General features: G+C 59.6%; 2 protein-coding genes across 4 annotated transcripts in view; one reads left to right on the plus strand and one right to left on the minus strand.

Annotated features, from left to right (window-relative positions):
* Positions 1-16,989, plus strand: part of LOC306657409 (dynein axonemal heavy chain 17) — a 100,307-nt gene extending 83,318 nt beyond the window's left edge. Inside the window, exons 56-71 of the mRNA XM_079133365.1 lie at positions 340-544; positions 1,102-1,266; positions 1,481-1,621; positions 1,894-2,064; positions 4,522-4,644; positions 5,190-5,383; positions 7,651-7,799; positions 8,530-8,657; positions 9,251-9,478; positions 11,562-11,753; positions 12,570-12,749; positions 12,991-13,173; positions 13,906-14,088; positions 14,404-14,547; positions 14,934-15,159; positions 16,373-16,989. Coding sequence (XP_078989491.1) covers positions 340-544; positions 1,102-1,266; positions 1,481-1,621; positions 1,894-2,064; positions 4,522-4,644; positions 5,190-5,383; positions 7,651-7,799; positions 8,530-8,657; positions 9,251-9,478; positions 11,562-11,753; positions 12,570-12,749; positions 12,991-13,173; positions 13,906-14,088; positions 14,404-14,547; positions 14,934-15,159; positions 16,373-16,620 — 2,860 coding nt within the window. The 3' untranslated portion in view covers positions 16,621-16,989. The remainder of the gene's footprint in view (positions 1-339; positions 545-1,101; positions 1,267-1,480; positions 1,622-1,893; positions 2,065-4,521; positions 4,645-5,189; positions 5,384-7,650; positions 7,800-8,529; positions 8,658-9,250; positions 9,479-11,561; positions 11,754-12,569; positions 12,750-12,990; positions 13,174-13,905; positions 14,089-14,403; positions 14,548-14,933; positions 15,160-16,372) is intronic.
* PGS1 (phosphatidylglycerophosphate synthase 1) overlaps positions 15,822-26,596 on the minus strand; it is a 36,823-nt gene continuing 26,048 nt past the window's right edge. Inside the window, exons 8-10 of one of the 3 annotated variants that reach the window (XM_079131099.1) lie at positions 23,843-23,991; positions 20,360-20,488; positions 15,822-16,465 (exon numbers count right to left, since the gene is read on the minus strand). In XM_079131099.1, the coding sequence (XP_078987225.1) occupies positions 20,369-20,488; positions 23,843-23,991 (269 nt within the window). In that variant the 3' untranslated portion in view covers positions 15,822-16,465; positions 20,360-20,368. Of the gene's footprint in view, positions 16,466-20,359; positions 20,489-23,842; positions 23,992-26,596 lie in introns of those variants that run through there. The other 2 variants (XR_013762435.1, XM_079131100.1) reach the window with 2 other exon arrangements.

Below are 26,596 nucleotides of genomic sequence, written 5' to 3' on the forward strand. Positions count from 1 at the left end.
GGAGCAGAGCCAGGGGCCAGAGAGACGCCGCCCACTGCGGATCAGCGGCCACCGCGTCAGGGGCTGGCCGGTGCACTGGTGTTCTGAACTGGGCCCGGCAGTGTGCCCGACGAGGCTACAGGTCATCCCGAGTGCAGCCCAGGTTGCACAAACACCCCTGAGCAAGGACAGATGCGTCTGGAAGGCCCATCCCAGGCCAAGGGGAGCTATAGAGCTTTTCCGGCAACTGAAGGGAAGGCTCCTGGTGGCAGCTGGCCTGGGGACACCTCCAGGCTGGTGTGAAAGGTGGACCAAGCTGGGCCTGGTCCCCAGGTTGAGCCTTGCCTCCCGACCCACCAGGTACATCAAGATTGGTGACAAGGAGGTGGAGTATCACCCCAAATTCCGCCTGATCCTGCACACCAAGTACTTCAACCCACACTACAAGCCCGAGATGCAGGCCCAGTGCACCCTCATCAACTTCCTGGTCACCAGGGACGGACTTGAGGACCAACTCTTGGCCGCTGTGGTGGCCAAAGAGCGCCCAGATCTTGAGCAGTTGAAGGTGAGAGCCCCAATGGCTAGTCACACCGCAGCAGCATGGAGACGGGCCAGGAGCCCAGGACTTCGAGCAGAGGTCACTGGTGCCCGCAAGGGTCTCATTGCTTCTCTCAAAGCTGCCTGAAGATACTGAACTATGTCTTCTCGTCCAGTAGGGTCCATCCTTCCCCGGCCCCTTCCTTTGGCCCCTAAGTTCAGTTCTAGATCAGTGGACGCCTCCCTGAGAAGCAGGAGGCACAGCTGTCCAGGGAGGGATCTGAGGCTCAGGGCTGCCCACCAGCATGGTCACTTCCCAGCTCTGTGTCAGCCACGCGTGGCTCAGGGCAGTCCGGTCCCCACCTCCCTGTTCTTCTCCATGGTCTCCACGACAGGAAGCCTCAGTCCTCCACAGCTCTGGGAACCACAGTCCTGGGGACCCCACTTCCATCTGCCTCCCTGCAGGCCTGGCCCCACTCCTCTGGCTGGGCAGTGACCTTGGCCAGGCAGAGGCAGTTGCTGGGCCCAGCAGGGGTGAGGCTAGGCCCTAACAGGTTTGGTGCCTGGTCTCTGCCACTCCTGCAGGCCAACCTCACCAAATCTCAGAATGAGTTCAAGATTGTTCTAAAGGAGCTGGAAGACTCGCTCCTGGCCCGGCTGTCGGCTGCATCGGGGAACTTTCTGGGAGACACGGCCTTGGTGGAGAACCTGGAGACCACCAAACACACAGCAAGCGAGATTGAGGAGAAGGTAGGGGGCTCCTCCCCGCCTGCTGCCCTGCTGGCCCCCGGGAGGTGTGGGGAGAGCACCCAGGGTCTGGGGAAGACCCGTCCTGCCCGGCACCCAGCTCTGAGGGCCCCAGTGGCTTCCAGGGAGTGAGGGCTTTGGGAGAGGTGGAGCCCCTGCTGTGGCTTGTGGCTGTCCACCTGCGGGTCTCCTCCAGGCCCCTCCTGTTCGTGTTGAGGTACAAGAGGCGAAGATCACAGAAGCCAAAATCAACGAGGCGAGAGAGAACTACCGCCCGGCGGCCGAGCGGGCATCCCTGCTCTATTTCATCCTGAACGACCTCAACAAGATCAACCCCATCTACCAGTTCTCTCTCAAGGTCGGCTACACCTGGGCTCCAGCAGGGCGCAGGGCGGGCCAGGCGTGCACCGGCCACGAGGGCAGTGTGCCACCTCGGGCAGGACAGTCAGGCTGCTCATGGGGACAGAGGGGAGCCAGGGCCGCCCAGTCCAAGGCCCGCACCACAGGCAGGGAGGTCTGTGCGGTCCCCACCCTGCTCGTCCCTGGGCCCCCATCAGAGCAAGCCGGAGGTCACCACAGGGGTGGGGAACGGCCAAAGTCCAGTTCCGTGAGGCTCCGTGGCTTCCCCAGGCCTTCAACGTGGTGTTCGAGAAGGCGATCCAGAGGACCACCCCGGCCGACGAGGTGAGGCAGCGCGTGATCAACCTGACGGACGAGATCACCTACTCCGTCTTCATGTACACCGCCCGGGGACTCTTCGAGCGAGACAAGCTCATCTTTCTGGCACAAGTGACGTTTCAGGTAACCGAGTGCTGCTCGGTGTGGTCATCGGACCAGCAGGGTAGGCACTGGGTTAGCCAGCTCTGTGTCACTGTGACCAAAACACCTGCCAAGAATAATTTAGGGGCCAGGCGCAGTGGTGCACACCTGTAATCCCAGCAGCTTGGGAGGCTGAGGCAGGAGGATTGCAAGTTCAAGGTCAGCCTCAGCAACTTAGCAAGACCCTATCTCTAAATAAAATTAAAAGCGGCTGGGGATGTGGCTCAATCCACAGTACCAAAAAAAAAAAAAAAAAAAGGGAGGGAAAGTTAGCTTTGGCTCATGGTTGGTTCCAGAAGACTCAGTCTATGGTCAGCCGAGTCCATTGCTCTGAGCCCAAAGTGAGGCAGAATGTCGTGGAGGAAGGGCGTGGTGGAGGAGCAAGCTCTATTCCTGGCAGCCAGGAAGCAGAGGGGAAGAGGAGGGGCCAAGGGATGATGCGCCCTTCCTGGGCATGAGCCCAGTGACCCGCCCCCCAGCCACGCCTCACTGGGTCACTCCATTCCAGCTAGGGTGGACTGAGCAGACCACAGCCCTCACAGTCCAACATCTCACCTCCAAGGACTCGCGCGTGAGCAGGAGCTTGGGGGGACTCCTCAGATCCAAACCGTACCAGCATCTCCCAGGAACTTGTTGGAAATGCAGAACCCGGGGGGCCCCATTCAGGGCCTGTGAGTCCAAATCTGCATTTTTACAAGATCCCAGGATCATCAAGTTTGCAATGCCTGGCAGAAAACACACGGGACTTTAATTCATCAGCATTAAGGAAGTAGGCCAGGTGTTCTAACGGGAGATGCGGAAGGGAAAGTTGATACAGAATGATTTTACACAGAAACGTCATTTTATTACAGTTAAGCAGTGCTGAGTAAATGGCCCCACCCTGGTGCTTTGCCCTCTGTAGGTACTGGACAATATCTCTTAATAACTTAAATGTACGATTTATAAGGGGGAACGTCTGTATTCCTGCATGTACAGTCCTGCTGAAATACTTTGAAACGTTTTTTAAATATTGGTTAAACAGTCTGTCTTAGCTGGGCATGGTGGCATATGCCTGTTGGCCCAGACACTTGGGAGGCCGAGGCAGGAGGATCACTTAGCCCAGGACTCTAAGACTAGGGAAAATCAGACTGAAAATGAGAGTCCTGGTCAGCCCGTGCTGCCATAACTGAATGCCTGGAGCAGCAGAAACATGTTTCTTGGGGTTCTGGGGCTGCACCTGGCCAGGCCTTCCTGCCATGCTGGAGAGCAAAGGGACTGAACTGCCCCTTTTACAAGGAAGGTGCTCCCTCAGCACAGGTGACCCTTCACTCTGCCCTCCTGGCCCCATCGCCTCCCGTCAGGCCCCAGCTCCCGACGCTGCTGTCCTGGGATCCAGTCCCCGGCCTATGCTGCGCCGGGACCTCTGGCCACGGCAGGGCCCCTCTCGGACGCAGTTTCACAGAGAGCTGAGGTGTCAGTGTAAACCACTTTCGATCCAAACTCCAGGTTGGATCCAACAGGCCTCTCTTCCGTCTGTCCCTGAGCCCCAGGTTTCTGGAGCTTCTCGGACTGGGCCGTCCCCAGGAAGAGGCTCCTCAGTGCCCCCTGACCTTCCAGGCTGGGAGGCCTTCCATTCAGGCTCCAGGGACCTTTCGTTTAACCCCAAGGAAGAGTCTGACTTGGGGAGGAAGAGGGGCCCTTTGGACACCCGACAGAGGACTCAGCAGTGACTGACCCCCAGCCCTGAGCCGGCCAGCTGAGACAGGCTGCCATGCTGCCCGGACTGCTGGAGGCCCAGAGCTGGCATGCATAGGTTCAGGTGGCAGCCTCCTCCCAGACAGGCAGCCAGAGGATTGGAAATCAGTGTCCAGACAGACTCTCGCAAGCTCCGGGGCCACACTGGTCATGGAGCCGAGAAATGACACCCAGCCACCAAACACCACACACCCGCAGCCCCGCAGCGGAGGAGCGGAGTGAGCCCCGACGGTGCGGTGCTGCTGGCTGTGCAAAGGCAGTGACGCCAGGTGGGCTGTGGTCGGTGGCGCCCCACTCGCCAAGCATGCACAAGGCCCGGGTTCGAGGCCAGCGCCACGCACAGGAGTGAGGTTCGGGCAGGAGCCGTGACAGGAACATGCCAAGGAGAGCAGCCAGGCAGAAGGGACGCTGAGACACCATCCCACTTACGCCAGGCATCCGGAGGTGGATCCAGAGAGAGAGTGGATGGCACTCTGGGGCCAGGAGGGGAGGGCTCCTCTGCAGGCGAGGAAGGTTCTGGAACTAGCCTGTGGCCTCAGCTGTGCCACATTGGGAATATCTACAAGATGACCTGTGCACCGGGTTCCACCCCAACCTGAGGGCCAAGATAGTGAGGGCTGCCCTGAGCTGGGCAGCTGAGGGCTGCCAGGTGCCCGGGAACGCCAGTGCACGGCCGCCCCTCTCAGGCTGACCCCGTGCCCGCAGGTCCTGTCCATGAAGAAGGAGCTGAACCCCGTGGAGCTGGACTTCCTGCTGCGGTTCCCTTTCAAGGCCGGCGTGGTCTCGCCCGTGGACTTCCTGCAGCACCAGGGCTGGGGCGGGATCAAGGTTGGTCTCCAGAGCCTGAGCTGTGTGCGGGGCCAGAGGGAGGAGGGAGAGCGTGGGGCAGCCGCGGTCCCCAGGAGCCCTGCCTTCCTGTTGGGGTGTGGCAGCCACTAGGTCCTTGCAGACAGCACACAGCCGGCAGAGGTGCCCACACAGCTGGCCGGAGCAGGCCCAGCCTTCCAGGGTGGGGACCAGTCCCCAGGCCCCCGAAGTGCAAGGATGAGGGTACCCTCGGATCCAGACTCGCTGCCAGAGACCCTCGAGTCCCTCTTTCAAGGTTCAGTTCAAATAGTACCCAGAGGGGACCAGCCCATTTCCAGAACTTGCAGAGGGACCCTTGCCCCTAACACGCGTGGCTGGGTGGCGAGCTCAGGCCCCTAGCTGGACTCCTCCTGCATTGGCTCTGGGGCTGACCCGAGGGACAGCCGCCCCTCCCCAGAGTCCCTGCTTCTCCCGAGGCCACGGCCTCTCCTTCATGAACAAAGGAAGGCGAGGGGACGGTGCCGGCAGGGTGGGCGGGCAGTTACCTAGACCGCTGGTCTGCCCAGGCCCTCTCGGAGATGGACGAGTTCAAAAACCTGGACAACGACATCGAGGGCTCTGCCAAACGGTGGAAGAAGCTGGTGGAGTCGGAAACCCCGGAGAAGGAGATCTTCCCCAAGGAGTGGAAGAACAAGACGGCGCTGCAGAAGCTGTGCATGGTGCGCTGCATGCGGCCAGACCGCATGACCTACGCCGTCAAGTGAGCGCCAGGCTGCGGGCCTGGGCGGGTGCCAGCCGGCCTCACCTGCTTCTTTGGTGGGGTTCTTGCTCGTGTGTTGGGTCCTGCGGGTGAACCCAGGGCTGCCCACCGCGGGGCCACAGCCCAGCCCTCTCCATTTTTGTTCTGAGACAGAGTCTGGCTAGACTGCCCAGGCTGGCCCCTAACCTGCCATCCTCCTGCCTCCGCCCGTGGCTGGCCAGGTTACAGGTGTGGCCACTGTGCCCGGCCAGTCAGTCCCTTAGGCTCCGCTAGTGTGCCAGTGAACCGCTGATTCTGAGAAGAAGGGGCTGTTCGCTACAGGAGGGGTGGGCGGAGAGCCCAAGGCCACTCTGAGCGGGGGCCATGGTCGGCTCTGGCCCCCAGCTTTCCTAGCAGCCCGGACGGGGCAATTTCCCAAGAGACACCGCGTCCCTGACTGCAGAAGACATGTTTGGGTAACCCTAAGATGGTGGCTGGCGTTGAGCCAAGAGGTGGTGCATAGTTAGTGTTAACACGGCGTGATCTACTTTTGCCTGATTAGTTAATGTCTCCTCTGCACTAGTGGTCAACAGATATTCCTCATTCTTTCTTGATTGGTACCGAGGCGTGTGCTTCAATTGTGCTAATCCTAAGCTGATTGGCTGCCTTAGGTATGTAAGACACACACCTATAGGAAGCACCAAGGATAAGCAGCACCTCTGAATGATGGCAGAATGCAGGTTGCAGATGGCAGAACGCAGGATAAGCCACACCTCTAGATCACTGGGCGGACGATAAGCAGCACCTCTGATAGATCCCTGGGCAGAGGACTAAGCAGACACCTCTAGGTTGCGGGTTGATGATGGCAGATTGCAGAATGCAGAATGCAGGTTGCAGCTCGCAGAATGAAGATCGCAGGATGCAGGACACACCTCTAAGAAGCAGCAGACCTTTAAGAAACAGCTCCTCTGATAATAGTAGCACCTCTGAAAGTGTAGCAAGTCTCTCTTCCTCTAAGCGCTAAGCAAAGCTTGTCTTCCTCTAAAAGCAAGTAAGCCTCTCTTCCTCTATAAACTAACGAACAAGCAAGAAAGCAGCGCACTGAAGAGAAAGATAGTAGGAGTAGCTCAGTTTACAGTTCACCTCCGATAAACACCCGCGGGATTGTTGCCGAGGGCAGTGACACCTGATGGAACTCGCCTTCAGAGCGGCAGCCTGCTCCCCTGGTCCTTCGAGGCTCCGCGTTCTGCTTCATCTTCCTCAAGGAGGAAGGGCTGGGAGGGGTGCGGCCAGCCAGCCAGAGCAGGGGGTCCTGCGCTCCCTGGCCTGGGAAGACCCGTTGAGGGGCAGGAGCATCCCTGGCCTGGGGCAGCTTGGCGTGTCTGAGTGCCAGCGGGATTCCAAGGGTCCACCTGCATCCGCAAGGCGGGTCCACTGGCATGGAAGGGCCATTTGGCCTGACCAAGGGGTCAGCAAAGGTGACCCTGCTCCGCCCCACCCAGGTGCAGAACTCTGTTCCCTCTGAGAGCCCCTTGGGCCAGATCATAGCATCCCTGGCCTGAGTCCATTCCTGAGGCCTAGGCCGGGCGGCCCTGGGGGACAGCCCCCTCCTCCTGTAGTCAGGTTGCTCAGGAAACCACAGGACCTAGCGAAGGGCAGCACGGGGGACGAGGAACAGACGCAGGTGTCCTGAAGGAGGAGCTGGAGCAGCGGGTGGCCATGGGCGCGTCCCGGATCCTGGGGCACCCAGGCCCCCGACTGCCTCGGCAAGCAAGGTCCCGGCGGGCTGGACGTTACAGCCTTGCCAACTGCAGGGGGAGAGCCATCCGAGTGCGGTCAGCTCAGTGCCGGCACCAGATTTTCCCAAGAGGGCCACCTGGGCCTGGACCGGCCTGGGCTCCCAGGGCCAGGGGGAAGCGGGGCTTGGCGAGGAGGCACCGTGTGTCCTCGCCACCTTTCCGTTGGTCTGTCTGATGGTCCATGTCATGCGGTCCTTCCTTCTCACACCCCACCGCAGTGGACCCGCGTGCCCTTCAAAGCAGGGTGGCATCTCTCTTACCTGCTGGCACTGCTCCAGGGAAGAGCTGGTTGCCGAGCCCCCAGAAGCAAAGGGCACCCTAACTTGTGAAGCCCAGGTGGCAGACGAAACCCACCGCCCCACGGAGACGCGCCGGAAGGGCTTTGCTTTCCCGCCAGAGGCTTCTCTGCTGGAGAAAGTCCAAGAGGGCCCTCCGGGGGGCCACAGCGCAGCCCTGGGCACGGGGCCTGACGCCGCCTGCCGCCCTCAGGAACTTCGTGGAGGAGAAGATGGGCAGCAAGTTCGTGGAAGGCCGGAGCGTGGAGTTCTCCAAGTCCTACGAGGAGAGCAGTCCCTCCACTCCAATCTTCTTCATCCTGTCCCCCGGGGTGGACCCCCTGAAAGACGTGGAAGCCCTGGGTGAGTGCAGGGGACCGTGAAGTCCTCAGTCATCAGGGAAGACCCACCGCTTGCCCATGAGGAGGGTTGGCAGGGGCGTGGCAGATGAAGCCCTTGGACATCGTGGTAGGGGCCTAAGGCACTGCGGCCACTGCTGTGTCAAAGGGTTGCCCAATAAGCTACATGTCACTACCATATGACTCAGTCAGTCCACTGCTGGGCATGCAGCCAAATCCCTGAAAACCACATCTGGACAAGTACTTTACCAAGAGGTAGAAAACCCCCATCGACTGATAGCTAAATATGAGTGGGTTATCCATGCAGTGGAATACTATGCTGCCCTGAAAAGTCATGCCAGGACAGGGGCAAGCCTCGACAACCTTAGACTCAGCAAAAGAAGCCAGGTGCCAAAACCTCAGCGTGATTTATGTGAAATGTCCAAGATAGGCCAATCCACAGGGACAGAAAGCATATTGGGGTTGCCAGGGGAGGGTGAGGGGAGGGGAACTGGCTGTTTCTAGGCATGAGGGCCCCTGGGGTGATGACCACCTGGACCCAGGTAAGTGGCTTGCAGCACACGGGAGCATACTGAATGCTCCTGAACTGTGCTGAGAGGTTTAACATGTTGTGCACTGTGCATTTCCCCTGATAAACAAGGCGGGGAAGTGTGTGGATTCCCAGCTGTGGACGCAGAACCTGAACCTCTGCCACTGACTCATCCCTGTGCCTTTCCTGTTTTTCCTTTCTTTAGGAAAAAAACTGGGATTTACCATAGACAATGGGAAACTCCACAATGTGTCCCTGGGGCAGGGACAAGAGGTGGTGGCTGAGAATGCTCTGGATGTGGCGGCAGAGAACGGGCACTGGGTCATCCTGCAGGTGAGGCCCTCACAAGGCAGCGTGGAGACCGAGGCCTGGGGGCGGGCTCTGTGCAGGACGTACACTTGTCAAGGGCGGGCGTCCCACCACCCCAACGGAGGGCATGGCCAGGGTCCGCTCTGCTCCAGGCGGGAGGGCGGCCCTGCGGACGATGCCGGGCCACCCCAGCGCACCCCTCAGACTCAGTATCTGAGAACCAGCTCGGCCAGCGAAAGCGTCCCTCGTCCCCCGGCCCGTACCCCTCGCCCGCGCTTGCGGGGCAGCCGACAGAGGCCACGCACCCAGATGTGCTCTGCACAGCCTGGTCAGACCCAGCAGGACCACCACCGTGTCCTGGGCCCCTCCACCACCCCTCCTCGCTCCTAGAGGGCCGGGGGCCGTGAACCTCGCCCTGTGCTGGGAAGGACACAGAGAACACGGCACAGGCTGCAAGTGTGAAATAGCCGAGCCAAGACTTGCTGGGCGGGCCCCCCGGTGTCCAGCGCCTGGTGGGGGCAGGTGGGTGGGGGCAGCCCCCAGGCGCGAGGCTGCGCTAGGAGAGCCCCGCACGGACCAGGGGACACAGCCGAGGGCCTCTCCTGCTCTGACTGCAGAACATCCACCTGGTGGCCCGGTGGCTGAGCACCCTGGACAAGAAGGTGGAGCGCTACAGCGCGGGCAGCCACGAGGACTACCGCGTGTTCATCAGCGCGGAACCCGCGCCCAGCCCCGAGGCCCACATCATCCCCCAGGGCATCCTGGAGAACGCCATCAAGATCACCAACGAGCCGCCCACTGGCATGTACGCCAACCTGCACAAGGCCCTGGACCTCTTCAACCAGGTGGGAGGCCCCGCCGCCAAAGGCTGTGCAGCACGCGGTCACTCAGCCGCCACGGGCAGAGGCGAGTCTGGGTGCAGGAACGCCTGGCCACGGGGTCCTGGGACGGGAGGCCAGGGGAGGGCCCGTTGGTGTCCCGGGCACCCCGACCCCTGCTCCCGCCCTTGGGAGCGGCCGTGCTAGTTTGCAGGCCAGCTATGAATGGACGGGGCCACAGCACCTCTGACTGCAGGAGCTGATGGCCAGTGACAGCAAATGGGCTCTGCTCCATGACCTGGCCTCCTCACTATCCCCTCTCCTGCCCTGCCACAAGGCCAGGGCTGGAAGGGTAGCCCGGTCCTGCCCACACTGCAGTGGCTGCTTGAGGCCTCTGGGACAGAAGAGAGGCCCAGGTCTGGCTGGCACCCAGGACCTCAAGCGCCACAGGTCTGCCTGCCCAGGCCACCTCCACTCCCCACCTCTACCCGGGTCTGCACTCCCAGGACCCCCTCTGACCCACACCTCCCAACCCCCCAGGGTGCGCCCGAGGCCGCGTCTCCGCAGCCTGCCCACACCACCCACAGGGTTGCTGCTTCTGCAAAACCCTGGCGCCTCACCTCCCTCTGCACGTCCCCTGCCCTGCTCTGCACGCATCTCCCACCTGCAACCTACCCTTCCTGAGGTTTGGAGACCCTGTCCTTCCCTGTGACACCTGAGGAAGGCAATGTGCCCGTGCAGCACACTGTCCCAGAATGCACCACTCCCACGTCTAATACAAAAAGACACGGATGCTGGTGCAGCCATGCCCGCCTATAATCCCAGCAACTCAGGAGGCTGAGGCAGGAGGATGACAAGTTTGAGGCCAGCCTCGGAGACTAAGCAAGACCTTGTCTTAAAATGAAAAACAGGGATGGGTTTGCGGATCAGGGGTGGAGCACTTGCCTGGCATGTGTGAGGCCCTAGGTTCCATCCTCAGCACCATGTAGAAATAAATGAAAGACCCATTGACAACTAAAAAAAATTTTTTTAAATGAAAACAAAGTGCCAGGACGCAGCACAGCAGCGGAGCACCAGGATGCCGCTCCCAGCGCCGAAGCAAACAGGAGAGCCCCTGAGCCTCCACAACGGCTCCGACCTGCTTTCAGAGGAGTCGTCATCCAAGTGTGCAGACCAGGGGGCCCTGAGGGGGAGAAGCAGATGGGCAAGGTCACCGCCGGGTGCCCAGCATGTCGCAGGGGCAGGGATGGGTGTCGGCCGGGTGGCAGCCCTGCTGGCCATCCAGCCACGTCGGGCAAGGGGCAGGGACGTGCCTGAAGATCGGGAACCCCCGCGTGGCAGGTGATGCGGGAAGCACGGGGCATGTGCCCAGGCTGTCACGCCCGGGTCGGCGCTGGCGTGGGGGCACCGGCTGTGCCCCATGCAGAGGCCAGGGCGGCCGTCCCCAGGGGCACTGAGAGACCGTGGCAGGCGGCGTCTCTGGTCTTCGCCTTTCACCTGTGCCGTATCTCACAAGTGTCACGGGCACAGGCCTGCCCGGGGGTCCTCCGCCTCCAGCCAGCTTGGAGCTCCCCTGTGCCGGGGCCAGTGTGCCACTGTGCAGAACAGCCACACTGTCCTCAGGGGCGGCCCGCTGGCACGCCTGCGCACAGCGGGCCCTGCAGGCAATATGTGCCACATGACAGCAGCAGAACACCACTGGCCACAGGAACCCCCGCTGTCAGGCCTGCGGGACCCCAGGCCAGGCCCGGTCCGTCCTATCAAGACGGGGACCTGCGGCCCACGGCCTGTTTGACGAGCGTGGTGTCAGTCTGCCTCGTCATGATCACTTACGTTTTTGAAAGGAAAGGGGTGCTGGGGACACAGCGCCGTGGGTGGAGCGTGGGCCCCGGTCCCATCCCCAGCACCGCCAGAAACAGGAGGAGGGGAGCCCCTGCGGTGCCCTCCCAGCTGGGCAGCAGATGGGACCCGCCTCGTCCCCTCCACCTGCGTCCCCAGATGGGACCCTGGTCCCACGTCAGGTGTCTGTGTGCAGCCACCCTTTCCTGCGTCCTCTTGCTGACACAGAGGACGGACACAGACCATGTCGTCTGTCCCCTGCACCCCACAGGACACCATGGAGATGTGCACCAAGGAGATCGAGTTCAAGTGCATCCTCTTTGCCCTGTGCTACTTCCACGCCGTGGTGGCCGAGAGGCGCAAGTTTGGTGCCCAGGGCTGGAACCGGTCATACCCCTTCAACAACGGGGACCTCACCATCTCCATCAACGTGCTCTACAACTACCTGGAAGCCAACGCCAAGGCGAGGAGCGCGGCCCCCCCGGGCCTGGTCGTGGTCCCTCCTGCCTGCCCTGTCTCCCCTGTCTCCTTTAAAGGCATTAAGTGGGCTCCACCAGCCCACGGAGATCTAAAAGCACGATCGCCCCCCATCGCCACTCCACAGACCCTGCCCAGCCCCCCGCAGCTGGGACCGTCCTGCCCACATGGGGCCGTTAAGGCAGCCACTCCTCCTGCACAAACAGGCCCAGAAGTCCCAGGACCATGAATGGACGTGGGCAGGCAGGGCTTTACGGGCCATGGGCCTCGGTTCCTTGCTCTGTCAGTTCTGAGACAGGCCCGGCCCCTCTGGGGAGGGAGGGACGCAGGAGAGAAGGGGCAGTTCTCCCTGTTCTCACAAAAAGTGGGAATATAGACACAAAGTCAGGCGCTCCGGAAACGGTCTCCAGCAGGGAGGGCGCAGCTGGGGAAGGGACAGGGGGACTCTGGCTGCCGGGGACGGACGGCCCTGGCGGTGTTTCACCTCCCAGGTGGGAGTCCCCTGATGTTCAGAGGCAGAGGTGCAGGGAAGGTGCAGGAAGGACTTGCACCAGCAGAGCCGGGCGCTCCGCCCAAGACCAGAAGGCGACTCCAGGCAGGTGGTGCAGGCACAGGGAAGGTAGCCCTCGGCCTGGCGACAGCGGTCACAGCCAAGCTTGAGGGCAAACAGCCTGGGAGGCCAGCCTGGCCAGCAAGCACAGGGCAGTACAGCAGGCCCTCCCAAGCGTGGCTGACCACCCAGCCCAATCTCCGCAGGACAGAGGGCAGGGTGCCTTCTCCCAACTGCGTCCTCCCTCACCAGGTGCCCTGGGACGATCTCCGCTACCTCTTTGGTGAAATCATGTATGGCGGCCACATCACAGACGACTGGGACCGCCGGCTGTGCAGGACGTACTTAGCGGAGTACGTCCGCGGGGAGATGCTGGAGGGAGAGGTGATGCTGGCCCCTGGCTTTCAGATCCCCCCCAACCTGGACTACAAGGTACGGAGCAGCCTGCGCTGGGGGTTGGCGGACCGGCTGCTTCTCAAACAGGGCAGGTGGCCGAGCCAGAACCCGGGCGCCAGAACAAGGAAGGGGCGGGATTTCCTTTCTGCAGCTGGGAGCCAGGCTGGGGTGAGGGACCAAGCAGGTTCCCCCAGAGGGTGGGGCTGCAGTGAGGCAGGGAGCCCGCTCGGCTAGCACGGCCTCACCCGGCAGGCTGCTCACACAGTCCTCCTTCCAGGGCTACCACGAGTACATCGATGAGAACCTGCCCCCTGAGAGCCCCTACCTGTACGGCCTGCACCCCAATGCGGAGATTGGCTTTCTGACGGTCACCTCAGAGAAGCTGTTCCGCACGGTGCTGGAAATGCAGCCCAAAGAGACAGACTCGGGAGCAGGCACCGGAGTTTCCCGCGAGGAGAAGGCAGGACACTTCGCGTCCGCCCCAGGACCTGGGGCCAGTCACACAGCACAGGGCAGCCTGGCTGGCGGCAGTGCCTGGGCCCTCGTGGGCCAGGCACACGCCATCCCAGCCTGGGGAGCGAGAAGCCCGGGGTGAGAGCTTGCAAGCTGGTTACAGGCCCCAGGCACTGCTGTCCTCAGAAGCGCCCTGCGTCAGGCACGGTCAGACCCCGGGGTGGCAGCAAGCGTGGCTCTGGCAGGACAGCCTGCACACACTCCCGTCCCCAGGCAAGCTTGGCTGGCCACCGGACAGACCCACTAATGAGAAGAGCTCAGGGAGCACAGCACTGCATGAACCCTGCTTGTTGAGGCCACCTCGGGCCACCCAAGGGCCCGCACCGCCACACCAGCACACACAGACCAGCCAGCTACCTTACACGTGACACTAGCCATCTCCTGATGGACAATGGTGGGCGTGACCACTCCAAGGGGCTGCAGTGGGGACAAAGCAACCCCACTCCCACCAGCACATTTGGGCAGGTGTGGAGGCAGCAGGCCAGGGAGGCCTGAGGCACATGGGCAGCCGCATGGTGTGCCAGCGGGGTCGGTGCACCCAGAGTCCCCGCTGGCCACCGTCACCATCTGTGGTCCTGGGTTCTGAAGGCCAGGGAGGTTCCCTGGCCTGAGGCAGCGGGTGAGGGTCCCTGCTGTGCTGAAGGCAGTGCCGGGGGGCTTACTAGGGGCTGGCTTCCAGGTGAAGGCCGTGCTGGATGAGATCCTCGAGAAGATTCCGGAGACGTTCAACATGGCCGAGATCATGGCAAAGGCAGCTGAGAAGACGCCCTATGTGGTAGTCGCCTTTCAAGAATGTGAAAGGATGAACATCCTGACCAACGAAATGCGCCGTTCACTGAAGGAGCTGAACCTCGGGCTGAAGGTGCGGTCAGGTCACAGCCCCGAGTGGCTCGGGAGCAGGAGCACCAAGCGCACTCACGGCTGCCCCTCCGGCCCCACTCTGGAGTCCCAGCTGCTCCCAAAGCCACGGAGCTCATCCCGCCTGCTCCTGGCAGGAGGCGCTGGCCAGGGCCGCGTGCAGGGGTCTCCAGGGCCCCCCAGAGCCAGGCTGATGGCTCACAACACACGGGCTGGGTGCCTCCCACCCTCATGGGCAGGACAAAGGTGTGCCTGACCACGTCTGCCCCAGGCCAAGTGGCACAGCCCGTACTGCCCTGAACCCAGCCATGTCCCTTAGGGGGAACTAACCATCACCACTGACATGGAAGACCTGTCCACGGCTCTCTTTTACGACACTGTGCCTGAAACGTGGGTGGCCCGGGCCTACCCCTCCCTGATGGGCCTGGCAGCCTGGTACTCAGATCTGCTGCTCCGCATCAGGGTAAGCACTGCTCCTCAGAACCACCGCCCAACTCGGACGTGGGGACCACGCCCCAGAGCCTCAGGAGCAGAGGCCAGGCCTCTGCCAGAGCAGGTGGAAGGGCCTGGCCCATCCCCAGACACCCCGACAAGGCAGGAGCCTCCTCTCAAGAAGGCAGTTCAGCCAGGGCCAGGCCAGTGTGGCAGCCCCGCTTGCCAGTGAGCGCCAAGGGCTCAGGGCTCAGTGAGCCTGGTGACAAGGCCAGGTCAGCCACTCCCTCCCTGACCCATCCTTCCCACTCGTCCCCTCATTTAAAATGGAGCCAGACGGCAAGGGAGGGTGCCCTCTGTGGAGCTACGGGCAAGCCCTGGCCTCCCCTGCTCACCCCGGCCTGTGCTTCTGCGCAGGAGCTCGAGGCCTGGACAACGGACTTTGCCCTGCCCACCACCGTGTGGCTGGCTGGGTTCTTCAACCCCCAGTCCTTCCTCACGGCCATCATGCAGTCCATGGCCAGGAAGAACGAGTGGCCCCTCGACAAGATGTGTTTGTCAGTGGAAGTGACCAAGAGAAACCGGGAGGACGTGACTGCCCCCCCACGAGAGGGCGCCTACGTGTACGGGCTCTTCATGGAAGGTGAGGAGCCCTGTCCAGACACAGCCAGCTCTCAGCAGAACAGGCTGTGCAGCAGGGGGGCAGGTGGGAGAGCGGTGTCAGGACAGGCACACGAGCCGACAGCCTGGAGCACGCTGACCACTGGAGTCGGTGGGTTCTGAGGACTGAGGGCTGGAGGACGCAGACCATTCCAGTCGGCGAGCTGAGGAGAAGCCAAGAGTGCTGTGCGCTCAGCCCACGGCCGTGCAGACCCGAGGAACTCGCCCTCCAGCCAGGTGCAGGGCCAGGGCCGGCGTGCCTCCTGCAGAGCCGTGTGCTGCCAGGCACGTTGGCTGGCCCCCAGCCAGGAGCCCACCTCTGCCGCGCTCCTGTCCAGGCCCTGCCAGTCTCCAGGCAGGAGCTCAGGGACGGGAGGCCCGCCTGGCCCCCAGTCTCAGAGCCCGTGTCACCATCCGCACAGCCGGGAACCAGAGAAGGGGGAAGAGAGATGGAGGCGCCGGCTAGAACTGGCCCCCTCAGCCCACTGCCACCAAGAGGCAGGCCACTCACTCAGACATGTTGAGCAGAGCAGCCGCTCCTCGGCCAAACCCCAGCCACTCCACAACTACCCCCACCCGACATCAGGCAGGGCCGGCAGAGGCCGAGAAACCCCGTTCTCACGGCATCCAAGACAAACAGCAGCGGCCGTTCCCCACGTTTATTTTGGAATTCCAGACAGAAAATACAAACATCATTGAACATGATGAGTAGAAATGGCCGCAGTCTGGTTCAAGGCAGAGTATTTCCATATGCACATATATAGTCACGTACACTGCACACGTACGCAGGGGGCAGGCGCCAGCAGGAGCGTGAGGGAACGCTGTGCTTCAGCTGGGTTAGGACTTCTTGCCACAGAGTGAGAAAGCCGACAGATGAAGCTCTGGACGCACCCCAGGTTTGAACAGATGGCACCCAGGAGCCTTAGTGCAGAGCTGTTCCTCAGCGCAGAGCGAGATGCACAGGGCAGGCAGACGTGCCGCCTTCACCACAGCGTCCTCTGGACACCTGCACCCCCTGCCCCTGGCTCTGGCCTCAACTCTTCAGGAGTCTCAGGGACGCTGGCCTCCTCGCAAAGGGTGGGGGTGTGAGGCCGGGCCTCTCTCCCCATGTGCCCCTCCCTCACTGCCAGCACACCAGACTAGACTTGTTGGCCACGTCAGGGCTGCCCTGACCCTTGGCCATGCTGTCCCTGCAGGAGCTCGCTGGGACACCCAGACCGGAGTCATCACGGAAGCACGTCTGAAGGAGCTGACGCCAGCCATGCCTGTCATCTTCATCAAGGCCATCCCTGTGGACCGCATGGAGACCAAGAACATCTATGAGTGCCCCGTGTACAAAACGCGCATCCGCGGACCCACCTACGTCTGGACCTTCAACCTCAAGACTAAAGAGAAGGCAGCCAAATGGATCCTGGCGGCCGTGGCGCTGCTGCTGCAGGTGTGACCGGCTGCTGGTCCTGCCCGACGGCCCCACCTGAACCAAGTCAACCACACTCTACAATCAGAGACAGGCCTTGCCACTGTCACCTGCTCTTTATGGGAACTGATGGTTGTTTTTTCTCTTACATAATCAAGGTGCTTTGTAACCAAGCAAACCTGGACTAACGGGAGGGTGGAGGCTGGTGTACAAGAGGGGTGCAGATTAAAGCTTCCGCAGTCACTCGGCTGTCCTCATCCAGCTGGGCTCAGCGCCTCAGGCTGGCCAGAGCCTGGTGCAGCTGGGCAGGGCCCCGATTCCAGCAGCCCAGGGCAAGTATTGCAGGAGCCAAACCTCCAAATCCTGACTCCTGGGGAAGAGGGGGTGCAAGCAGCATATGGTCTGACACCATGCGCAGCCCCACTCGAGGGACCAGGGTCGCACTCCTCTCCAAGGACAAAAGGGCTTTGACAAACGATACTCCCCACCTTCCACCCCTGCATCTAGAACAGGAAACTATTCCATGCGGGGGCCGCTTCCGCCTAGGGTGCTTCTCCTCAGCCGCCCACACTTTCTGAAACCACAGGGCAAGACAGTGGGGACCTCAGGGGACTACCTTAACTGTGAGGTGGTGTCCTGTGTGTCCTGGGGGTTCACAGTTCCCTTTTCCACAGCAAGGCACGGGGGAGATTTATACTTTCTCCTCTCCGCTATCCCCACCCCCACCATCAGGCAGGGCCAGCAGGAGGGTGTGCAGAGTCCGGAGGTACCCCTGTGAACCGTACAGCCCAGGCTGGGAGATGGCTATTTTAGCTGCTCAGTAGCAGCTTCCACCCAATTCCAAGCCCCAGTGAGGCCTCTCCCTTGTGAACCGTACTCCTGGCATAAGGAAAGCCACGTTCCTATTCCTTGCGAGCAGTCCTTCAACGTATCTAAGCTTCATTCACATGACATCCTAAAAACTCCCCTCGATCTGTCAGCTCAGGAGAACCACACTGCCCATATACAACCTGTGCTCAGTTGCCAGCAACTATCTGTCCTGAGTGAGTGGGGACAAAGGCAGATGGCTGTCACAGCCCCTCCTTGCTCCAAGGGAGCCTGCCCCAGTCACCGGGCAGCTGCAGGTGGGAGTACTGAGCCCTCGGACTAGCAGGAAGTCTGCTGTCTGCAGTCGGAATCACTTCCACAGTAGTGAGAGGCAGCCAGGCCCAACGGGCCCTGTGGCCACGCCAAGGAAGGCATTCCAGCAATGTGACCAGGCTGCCACTCAGGCCAATTGGGGCAGCGGGGTGCAGACAAGAGGAGGAGACAACTACCCAAAAGTCTGGAAGCCAGGGCAAGCAGGCACAGAGCCCACGAGCCCCAGGTAAGATGGGTTCCAGGGGGTGAGACATAGCTTTATAGGCTCGACCTTAGCAGACGCCCTAGGAATGCGCTCTAACCTCAGCTCGGTCTTCAAGTTTGGCAAGGTCTTTTTTACAAGTATATCCACCCAAACCACGGGCGAAGAAGCAGTGCATACTCAACAGCAACCCTGAGGCCCAGAGGTTCTGATCAGGGCAAAGGAAAAGCACCTCAGATCAGGAGGGAATCTGAGCCCCTGGGGCACAGGGAAGGAAGCAGAACTACTGCCAATGCCCCTGCTGGCCAGGAGGGGTTACTTCAGCTGATTATAACCAGGTCGCAGGGACCGGCCAGTCCTCAACGGGAGGAGAGAAGGCTGCCAGTGGCCTGCCACCAGCAGCTCATCTCCATTCCCCGGTAATAGCCGCAAAATGTGAACTTTTTCCAATTTTGCCTTTACAGCCTAAAATAAAACAGTAATTTATTCCACATGTACATATTGTGGGTAGTTGACAAAACTATCTCCAAACTTTCCAAAGGATGATTCACCTTTGGGCTGTACACAGTGAGGAGGAAAGCACTGTTTGGAAGAGAAACTAGGGCCTCCGGTCTCTGCCTCTCCTGGTTGCTGAGCACAGTTAGGGAAAGCTCCTGGGCAGAAGAACCTGCCCAGGACACCTTGAAGGTCATTAGCAGAGACAAAGGGGGCAGCGGGGACAGGACTGCTCAAGCCAGGCTGTGGCGCGATGGTGTTTACTGCGGTCCTGCAGAAACCCTAGGAATGCGCATGCTGGTGAAGAAAGCCCCTGCCATTCCTGTGGCTCCTCTCAACTCAATGTCCCTAGGGACAATTTAGTAACCAGCCTGAGGACAAAGAGCCTTAACCATGTGCTGCAAGCCGGGCGGGGTGGGGGGTGGCACAGCCACTCAGCATCCTTGCTCCCGGCACACAGCCAGCCCCACGGGGATGGGGCCAGCAGGCACAACCTTTCAGAACCCATAAAAGGGGACCCTGGTGGATGCCATCTCTCAGGAGGCAGGCAGGGGCAACTGCTTCCAGAAGCACAAGGTATAGGGAAGGACTCCAGTCTGGCTCCCCTAAAGGATGAGCTGCTACGCTTGGGGTCTCTTTGTGTAAGGTTCAAGCACCTGACACGCTGAGGCTGGGCGAGTTCTGAAACTGGATCCCAAGACAATGGGGGCAGGCAGACTTCTGTAAATATGCAGGCATGTGGCTTCCAAATGCCATGCTTGAGATAACACAGAATATGAGCTGACATTACCAACGAATCGCAAGGTGGATGTTGAGTCAAATAAAAAATCAAAATGAGCTGGGAGAGGCGGCACACACGTGTAATCCCAGCAACTCAGGAGGCTGAGGCAGGAGGATTTCAAGTTCATGTTCAAGACCAGCCTCAGCAACTTAGCAACACTGTGTCTCGAAAAATAAAAATAAAAAGGACTAGGACATAGCTAAATGACAGAATGTCCCTGGATTCAATCATCAGTACCCCTCCCCGCGCATGTGTATGTGTGCACACACACACAACTAATTAAAATAACAAGGAAAAGACTACAGGATTAAATGCAAAAAAATTTAAAAAATGAGGTTGTAAAGAGCCAAGGAACCCTACACTATAAACATGGTTGGTGCCAACACAGAAGCACGTGCCACCCCCCAATTCTGGTGGTTCCTCACTCCCCCTTACCCTCAAACTGAAGTCCCAAACACGCCAATGAGCAGAAGACCCAGGATACCCACCCTCTCTGGGGCCCTCCAGAATGTGCTCAGGGACACGGGGAGCCACTGCAGAGAGATCCCATCTCATGGCGGCCACCCCTCCCTGCTGACCTTCAGGCAGCAAGACAGCAGGGGTGGTTGGGCCCGGCAGGCGGCTTTTGGGTCGGAGACAGAACGCCATGCTCCCTAACTGCACACCAGAGCTTCATGGGGATGGCAAGGCAGAGCCCAAGGTCTAGCTCAGCCACCACCTGGCTCCGAGCTGCAGCTGCCAGAGCAGCAGGCCAGAGCCCCTCTCCACTCTCAGGGGCTTCCTCCTCCTCCCACAGCTGTCTCCTGCAGGGTCCCGCTCAGCAAGAGGAGGGAAGGACAGACTGCCTGCCCCTCGCCCGAGGCCTCACACGGCCCTGGCAAGGGCAAGCAGACGCGACCACACAGCTGACCCCACACAGCTGATGGGGCCAGTGGCCCCATCATTGGTGTGACTGGCACCTGACAAGAGGTGAATCAGCTGCCTAATTTAGCTCTGTCTTCAGAAACCCTGACGACAGCTACCCAGACCCTACAGCAGCCTCTGCGTGCTTGAGTCAGGAAGGCGAAAGAGCCCCCAGGGTCCTCAGGAGGGTCTCTGCTAGTGGGACCCCCTCTGCCCTGAGCTGAGAGGCGGTGCAGAGACGGCACCTGGTGTCCTCAGAAGAAGTTCTTGATCAGTGGAGTCACCATCTTCACCCACAGCTTCACCTGCCGACTTGGCTGCTCAAAGGTGGCAGAGGACACCACACCTGACCGCAGGTAGAGTTGCTCTTGCTCCTGAGGAAGGAAAACAGACAGGAGTAGTTAGAGTCCCTCCAGCACCAGGTAACACGGCCCTCAGACCAGCCTAGAAAACACTGACTTCCCATGTCAGGCTGGAGGAGCGGGGTGTCCGGTGGCACGGCAAGGCTATGAGGCCCGGTGCTGGGGACACACGGGTGTCCACGCTTCTCCCACTTAGAGCTGAGGAAACACGCCTGGTGGAAAAAGTGCTGTCAAAGCTCACCAACTCGATGTCGTGTACGCCACAACTGGGATCCTAATTAGAGTGAGATACACGGAGTGTGCACCGCCATGGGGGGCCGGCAGGGTGCAGCGCAAGGACACAGCCTGGCCCAGCACGCAGCACAGAGGACTCTCCTTCAATTCCAGCACCACAAAGAAAAACATCTTTTAAATAAGACAGTTTCCTTCCAGCAAACTGGTAGTATGTGTGATGCCGTCACCCTGGCTGACGTAAACTGCTGTGGAAAGGGCACAGAGGCATCTCTCTCCAAGGCCATCCTGCGACAGGTATCAAAAGCCTCAAAAGCTCCGCTTGCAGGCTTCTCCCAAGACAGAGCTGTGCACTCAGAACTGAGCACGAGGGTATCTGCACACAGACACTTATCACACCGGCACTGTGATGGGAAACTGGAAACCACTGACACGTCCAAAAGCACCTTAGCAAGACACCCACGTGGCGAGACAGCCTTCACCACGAGGCAGACGTGTCACAGGACGCTTAACAGCAGGGCAGAATGCACAGCGCCTGGCAGAAGCAGCTAGACGTGGAATACACACCTGGCACTCCCGGGGGACAGGCTCCAGGACCCCATAAACACCAAGCCCTGAGCGTGCCCAAGTCCCTGACACTGAATGCACAGCATCCATGTGGGCGTGTCCCTGGGGGACTTCTGAATTCCACCTTACCTGCGACATCTTAGACAAGGAAAAGGTCACATAAATAGCTGTCATACTGTATTGTTTCAGGGGAAAATCTGCACATATTCAGTACAATTGGAATGGTTTTCCAACCATTTTGATCCATGGGTGGTTGAATCCCTGAATTCAGAACCGATGGGTATGGAGGGCCAGCAGTAATCCTAATTCCTTTTTTAAAAAGTCATGCCTCTCCACATGTACACAGAATAAAAGGGAACAAGCAAAATGACTTCTGACCAAAGGCGAGTTTCTTTTAATTTTTACAACAAAATGTTTACTACCGTCACGTTTGGAACAGGTGCACAGGCTTTGCCTCCAAGTGTGTACAGGATCTCCAGGAGAATGCCGCTTCCTTCAGTCACGTGTCCGCAGGGCATGTCCTCCTCTAACCAAGCCTCACGGCCAGGCAGCAGCTGGGGACCAAGCCCCACTGCACCGAGTTTGTGTCTTATCGACAAGTTCTGGGTCATGCCTGTGTTCACACCCCCACAACTGCAGGGTCACACAAGACAGACACTGTGTGAGGGAAGACCACGTCTTCCATGTCGGTGGCCACGCTTCCTCCTGCACCCTCTCTGCTGTCATGAAGCACGCCCTGGAGCCACATCCACACACAGAGACGCTCAGCCCGTTCTACCCAGCTCCAGGTGTCACAGACAGGGGGCCTAATTCTCTGGCCTCCCAACTGCTGCTGCCGAGCTCCAAATCCCTGGCAGGAGGTGCCTGCCTGAAAAGCCAGCGTTGGGCTTGGGGGCTGGTCTGCATGAGTTTCCACAAACGCAGCTGCAGCTCTGTGTTCTCCAGTGACCACCCGGCCAAGGTTGCAATGAGATTACCAGAAACGATTCTGTGTCCTCAGACTCCACAACAGGGATGCAGAAGGAAGTCAGCTGGCCAGGGTCACAATGCTTTTCGAGGGAGTATTTCTTGGGTCACAAGTGGAAAACTGTTCTCTGAACAAAGCCAGGAAGCTTTCCATTTTTATTGCATGCACTAAGTGAAGGGAGGGACTTTGGATTCTTATAAAGACATCTCCCCATTCCCAGAGCTCCACGTGACATGGCCAGGGCCCTTCCCTGTGTCCCAGGAGAACTCCAGCAACAGCTGCTGAGAGCAGAGACCTAAGGCTGCTGGGACTGCAGGGACTTTTTGGTGTGGGGCTGCATAGCACCAACAGCATTTGGTGCTTGGGGACCACGCACTGTAATCCTGGCACAGAGGAAGACAGGCAGAACAATCTAGAAATGCATTTCTGCAATTCACAGGCACAGAAATCAATCTCTCTACCACCCTCCCACAATCCAAAGCCCCTGGGATGCAGGTTTGGGAAGAAAATATCCCAAATATGTTATTTGAGAAAGCAGTTCCCAACCACAACCAGCCCAGTTTTTCTCAAGATCCAGGATGTGGGTTGAGTTCCCTGACTCAGGAAGTGGGGAAAAGTCAGTACCAAGACCCTGGGCATAGGCCTGGGCACTTACTTCTCAAGTCAACCCAGGCTCCCCATAGAACTCATCCCCTCCCCAGGCCAAAATCACCAACAACTCTCCAGTTGGGCACACACTTCTCTCTGCACTAGAGGCCGGAGTCCAGGACCGGGCGGAAGCAGTGATCTGACTTTCCTACAAGCTGAGCTCTGAGGCCAGCGGTTGCCCCCTTACTGGAATCTCTCAGCTTTGGGGAGGAAACCTGCTGGATAAATCCAGCGCCACGGTGGCCACCCAGGCCTGCTCTGCCACTGACAGGAGACTGCAGGGGGTAGCTCCTCCTCGTCCAAGAGCTCAGCAGCCCTTCCCCAAGGTTGGAGTAAGAGCTGCGCAAGGTCAGCGGATGCTTCTGAAGCCTGGCCTGTAGCAGCATTTCTGCATTCTTGTGACTCAGGAGGGGAAGTTGATGCTTCCCATGGAAAGGTGCTACCATAAGGGCCACACCTTCAAGAGTCCAAAACACTGTCGAGGCCTCACCCAATGGGACCCGTGCTTCCATTTCAAAAGCCCATCAACACTGCTGTAGGTAACCAAACACCGAGATGTATATAAAAACGCAAATGAATTCTTGGTGACTTTCTTATCTACTTAAATAGAAAACACTGCTACCATCTAGGGAGGGCCAAATCCACTGCTGGCCCTTTAAGAGACGCCCTTGTTCTTAGAAGAGGTAGACCCTCTGTACAGCATAGAAGACCCCAAAACAGGTCCACGCAGTTCCACAGCTGCAAGATCAAGGGCCTGGCTCTGAGGCAGGTCTCTCAGGCCTTGCTACCACATCACTGCAGACTTGGGGAAACCTATGATCTTTCTCAGCCTTGGTCTCACTGTCTCGGCAGACAATGTCAGGGGATAACTCCTGGGGCAGCCCAGTGACACGGGGCCAGGCTGAGCACCAGCTGCACCCTGCACACCTGGGAATCCCACCACGTCAACCAACCTGGTGGAGCTGCTGCTGCAGGGCTCGGCTCTCTGTCACGATGGCGATCTGGGCCTCCAGGTCCCGGTGAACTGACCTGTACCCAAAATTAGGAGAGCCAATCAGCGTGAGACAGGGCAGGCTGCTCCCTGCCAGGTACAGCCAGAGGCCTGCAGGGAAAAGGAAATGGGCAGACAGGAAATGAGCGCAGAATCTGCCAATGTCCACACCACGACTATGTCAACCTAAGAGAAAAGCAGCTGGCCAGGCACGCAGGTGGACAGGTGGCTCCACCCCCATGCCCCATGCTGAGGCGCAACAGACACCCCAACCAGCACTGCTCTGCACACCTCACCACTCTGTGCTGTGGCCTGGGTCCCCTGCAGGATGAGCAGCTGGGTTCCTCGAGGGAACTGGTGAGGCTGGCCTCAAGGTCTGCTCTCACAACCCACCTACAACTGTGCCCCAGAGAGGGCAGGGCTTCAATCCCAGCACTGAACTGCCTCTGCCACCTCTGGGCCTGCCCAAGTTGCCGGTGAAGCTCAGGCCCACACAGGCAGCAGCTGTTGTCCCAGCCCTAGAGCTCCTGGGAGCAAGGGGGAGGCCAGGGAAGCAGCGGTAGGGAACAGCGACCCTCTGCCTGGGCCAGTAGGCTGGTGGGGAAGACACAGGTAACTGGGTAAGAACAGACCTGCCTGAGGACAAGCTGCCACCCTTCCTACCTCGGGACCCTAACCCTAACCCTAACCTCGGGACACACAAGTCTCCCTACTAACACACCAAGATGTTTACACACCAAAAAGTTGTGAAGCCCAAAAGGGCTCCAGAGCCAGACCTCTGCTCTCAGAGGGGCCCAGGGACTTCCCTTCCGACTGCACTAGGCAAAGGCCATCTCAGTCCAATGAAGGAGAGGACCCGAGGGTCTTGCAAGTTTCCGTCTCTCTCAGAGAAACACTGGCTCCCCTTTTTTACTAGGCGATCAATCAAGGCTCAGCAGGAAGACTGTGTGATGGGGGAGCTGCATGTCTGACCATACCACCATACCCTGGGGACACTTCTGAAAGATCATGGGTTCTCTCGGAATCCTAACCTGTTGTCCAAGACAACCAGGCAGGTCCCCTGTTCTGCATAACCTCCGAAGTCCCAGGACCTGCTTTCACAGCTCAGCTGCCCAAAAAACTCCTAACAGAAGATTCCCCAAACCTACCTCCCAAGAACAATGCTGCTCAAGACCTCCTCCTCCTCCAGCGAGCATGGATCCAGCGTGGCCTCCTCTCTGCACCCTCACTCACGCCAGAAAACCAGACCCAGTGTGTCACCACAGGCTCACAGGCCCCTGTGGGCAACTGCACGGGACCAACTTCCCACCACGTCTCCTTCAGTAACACGACGCTCTCAAAGGCCCACAGACCTGCATGACCACAGCGAGCTGGCAGTCTGCAATGCACACCACATTCCCAAAATAGAAGACCATTTCCTAATTCTCACTCAGAGCAGGAGCACTTCCAAGAATGTCTTGGGTAAGAGGTGACGAGGCTCTGCTGCCTATTCCTGTAATGGGCTCGTCCCCTCCTCTACAGAAGGCCACATCAAAGCCACTTGCTTGCCCTCTACCCTCTTCATCAATAGGGCCTCTGGCTGTGCAGACAATTCAAGAGGCCACAGGCGGGGAAGGCTGTGCCCTCTGCCTGGCTCTGGCAGATCTGTTCTGGATGGCTCACCATACCAGGGGTCCAAGGCAAGGCTGCTCTTCTGCACTGACCGCTCTTCATGTGCACAGCCACTAGACTCTGCCTCACCCCAGGCCCAATTTTTCCCAGAGTATGGAGCTGGGAGAGATGAGGCGCGGGGTAGGAATTCCAGCAGACTCAGACCAAAGACAACAGATTTCTGCCACCTGCCATTGCTGGTCCCTGCTTTCTCATGACAACAGCAGCCTCTTGAAAACACTGGGACACCTGCAATCCCAGAGACTCAGGAGGCTGAGGCAGAAGATCCAAGATCAAGGCCAGCCTCAGCGACTTAGTGAGACCCTGTCTCAAATGAAAAATAAAGGGCTGGGGGTGCAGCTCAGTGGTAGAGCACTTGCCTAGCAGGTGTGAGCCCTGGGTTCCATCCCCAGTGCTATGAAAGAAAAGAAAGAGCAAATGGTAAGACAACCAGGCCCTGTTGGTGAGATACACTGAGACCGTATGGAAAGCACTGCCCAGGAGGGACGCTGCCCACGCGTCGGAGGTGGCACCGGGCGCCATGCCCCAGGAAGCCCTGCCGGGAAAACAGTCTTCCTCCATCTGAACTCTTCCAGGCAGGCAAGTCAAGGGTTTTCACCCCTGGACTGCACCCTGAGGATGGCCGTGAAATTTCCAGCAGGTGGGGCTCAAGAAAACCCCTGAAGTGCAGTTTCATCTCCCTTGCTCCTGTCAGGCCCGCACAGCTCAGGATGCTGGCTGCTCGTGCACGGGGTCAGGTGGCAGGGACCTGCTGTCGGGAAACATGCTTCCGGCACAGGCCACAAGCTGTTATAGAGCCCCAGCTCCTCACCCCAGGGCCTGACCTTTGAGCCCAACATCTCTACCATTCCAGGAACGGCAGGGACTGCAGCAGGAAGAGCGGGAAGCACCGTGCTGTGGAGAAAGTGATTTCAGCAGCGGACCAGGTGCAGGCTGCTCACAGAGCAGAGGAATACTGCAGACCTGGGTCCCAGGGGGCAGCGGAGGCCAAGGCAGCCGTTACCAAGCCTGGAGCCCACCACAGAGCACGTGGGTAGAACGTCAC

Source organism: Sciurus vulgaris (genome assembly GCF_902686455.1).
Source record: "Sciurus vulgaris genome assembly, chromosome: 3".
NCBI classification, from domain to species: Eukaryota; Metazoa; Chordata; class Mammalia; order Rodentia; family Sciuridae; genus Sciurus; species Sciurus vulgaris.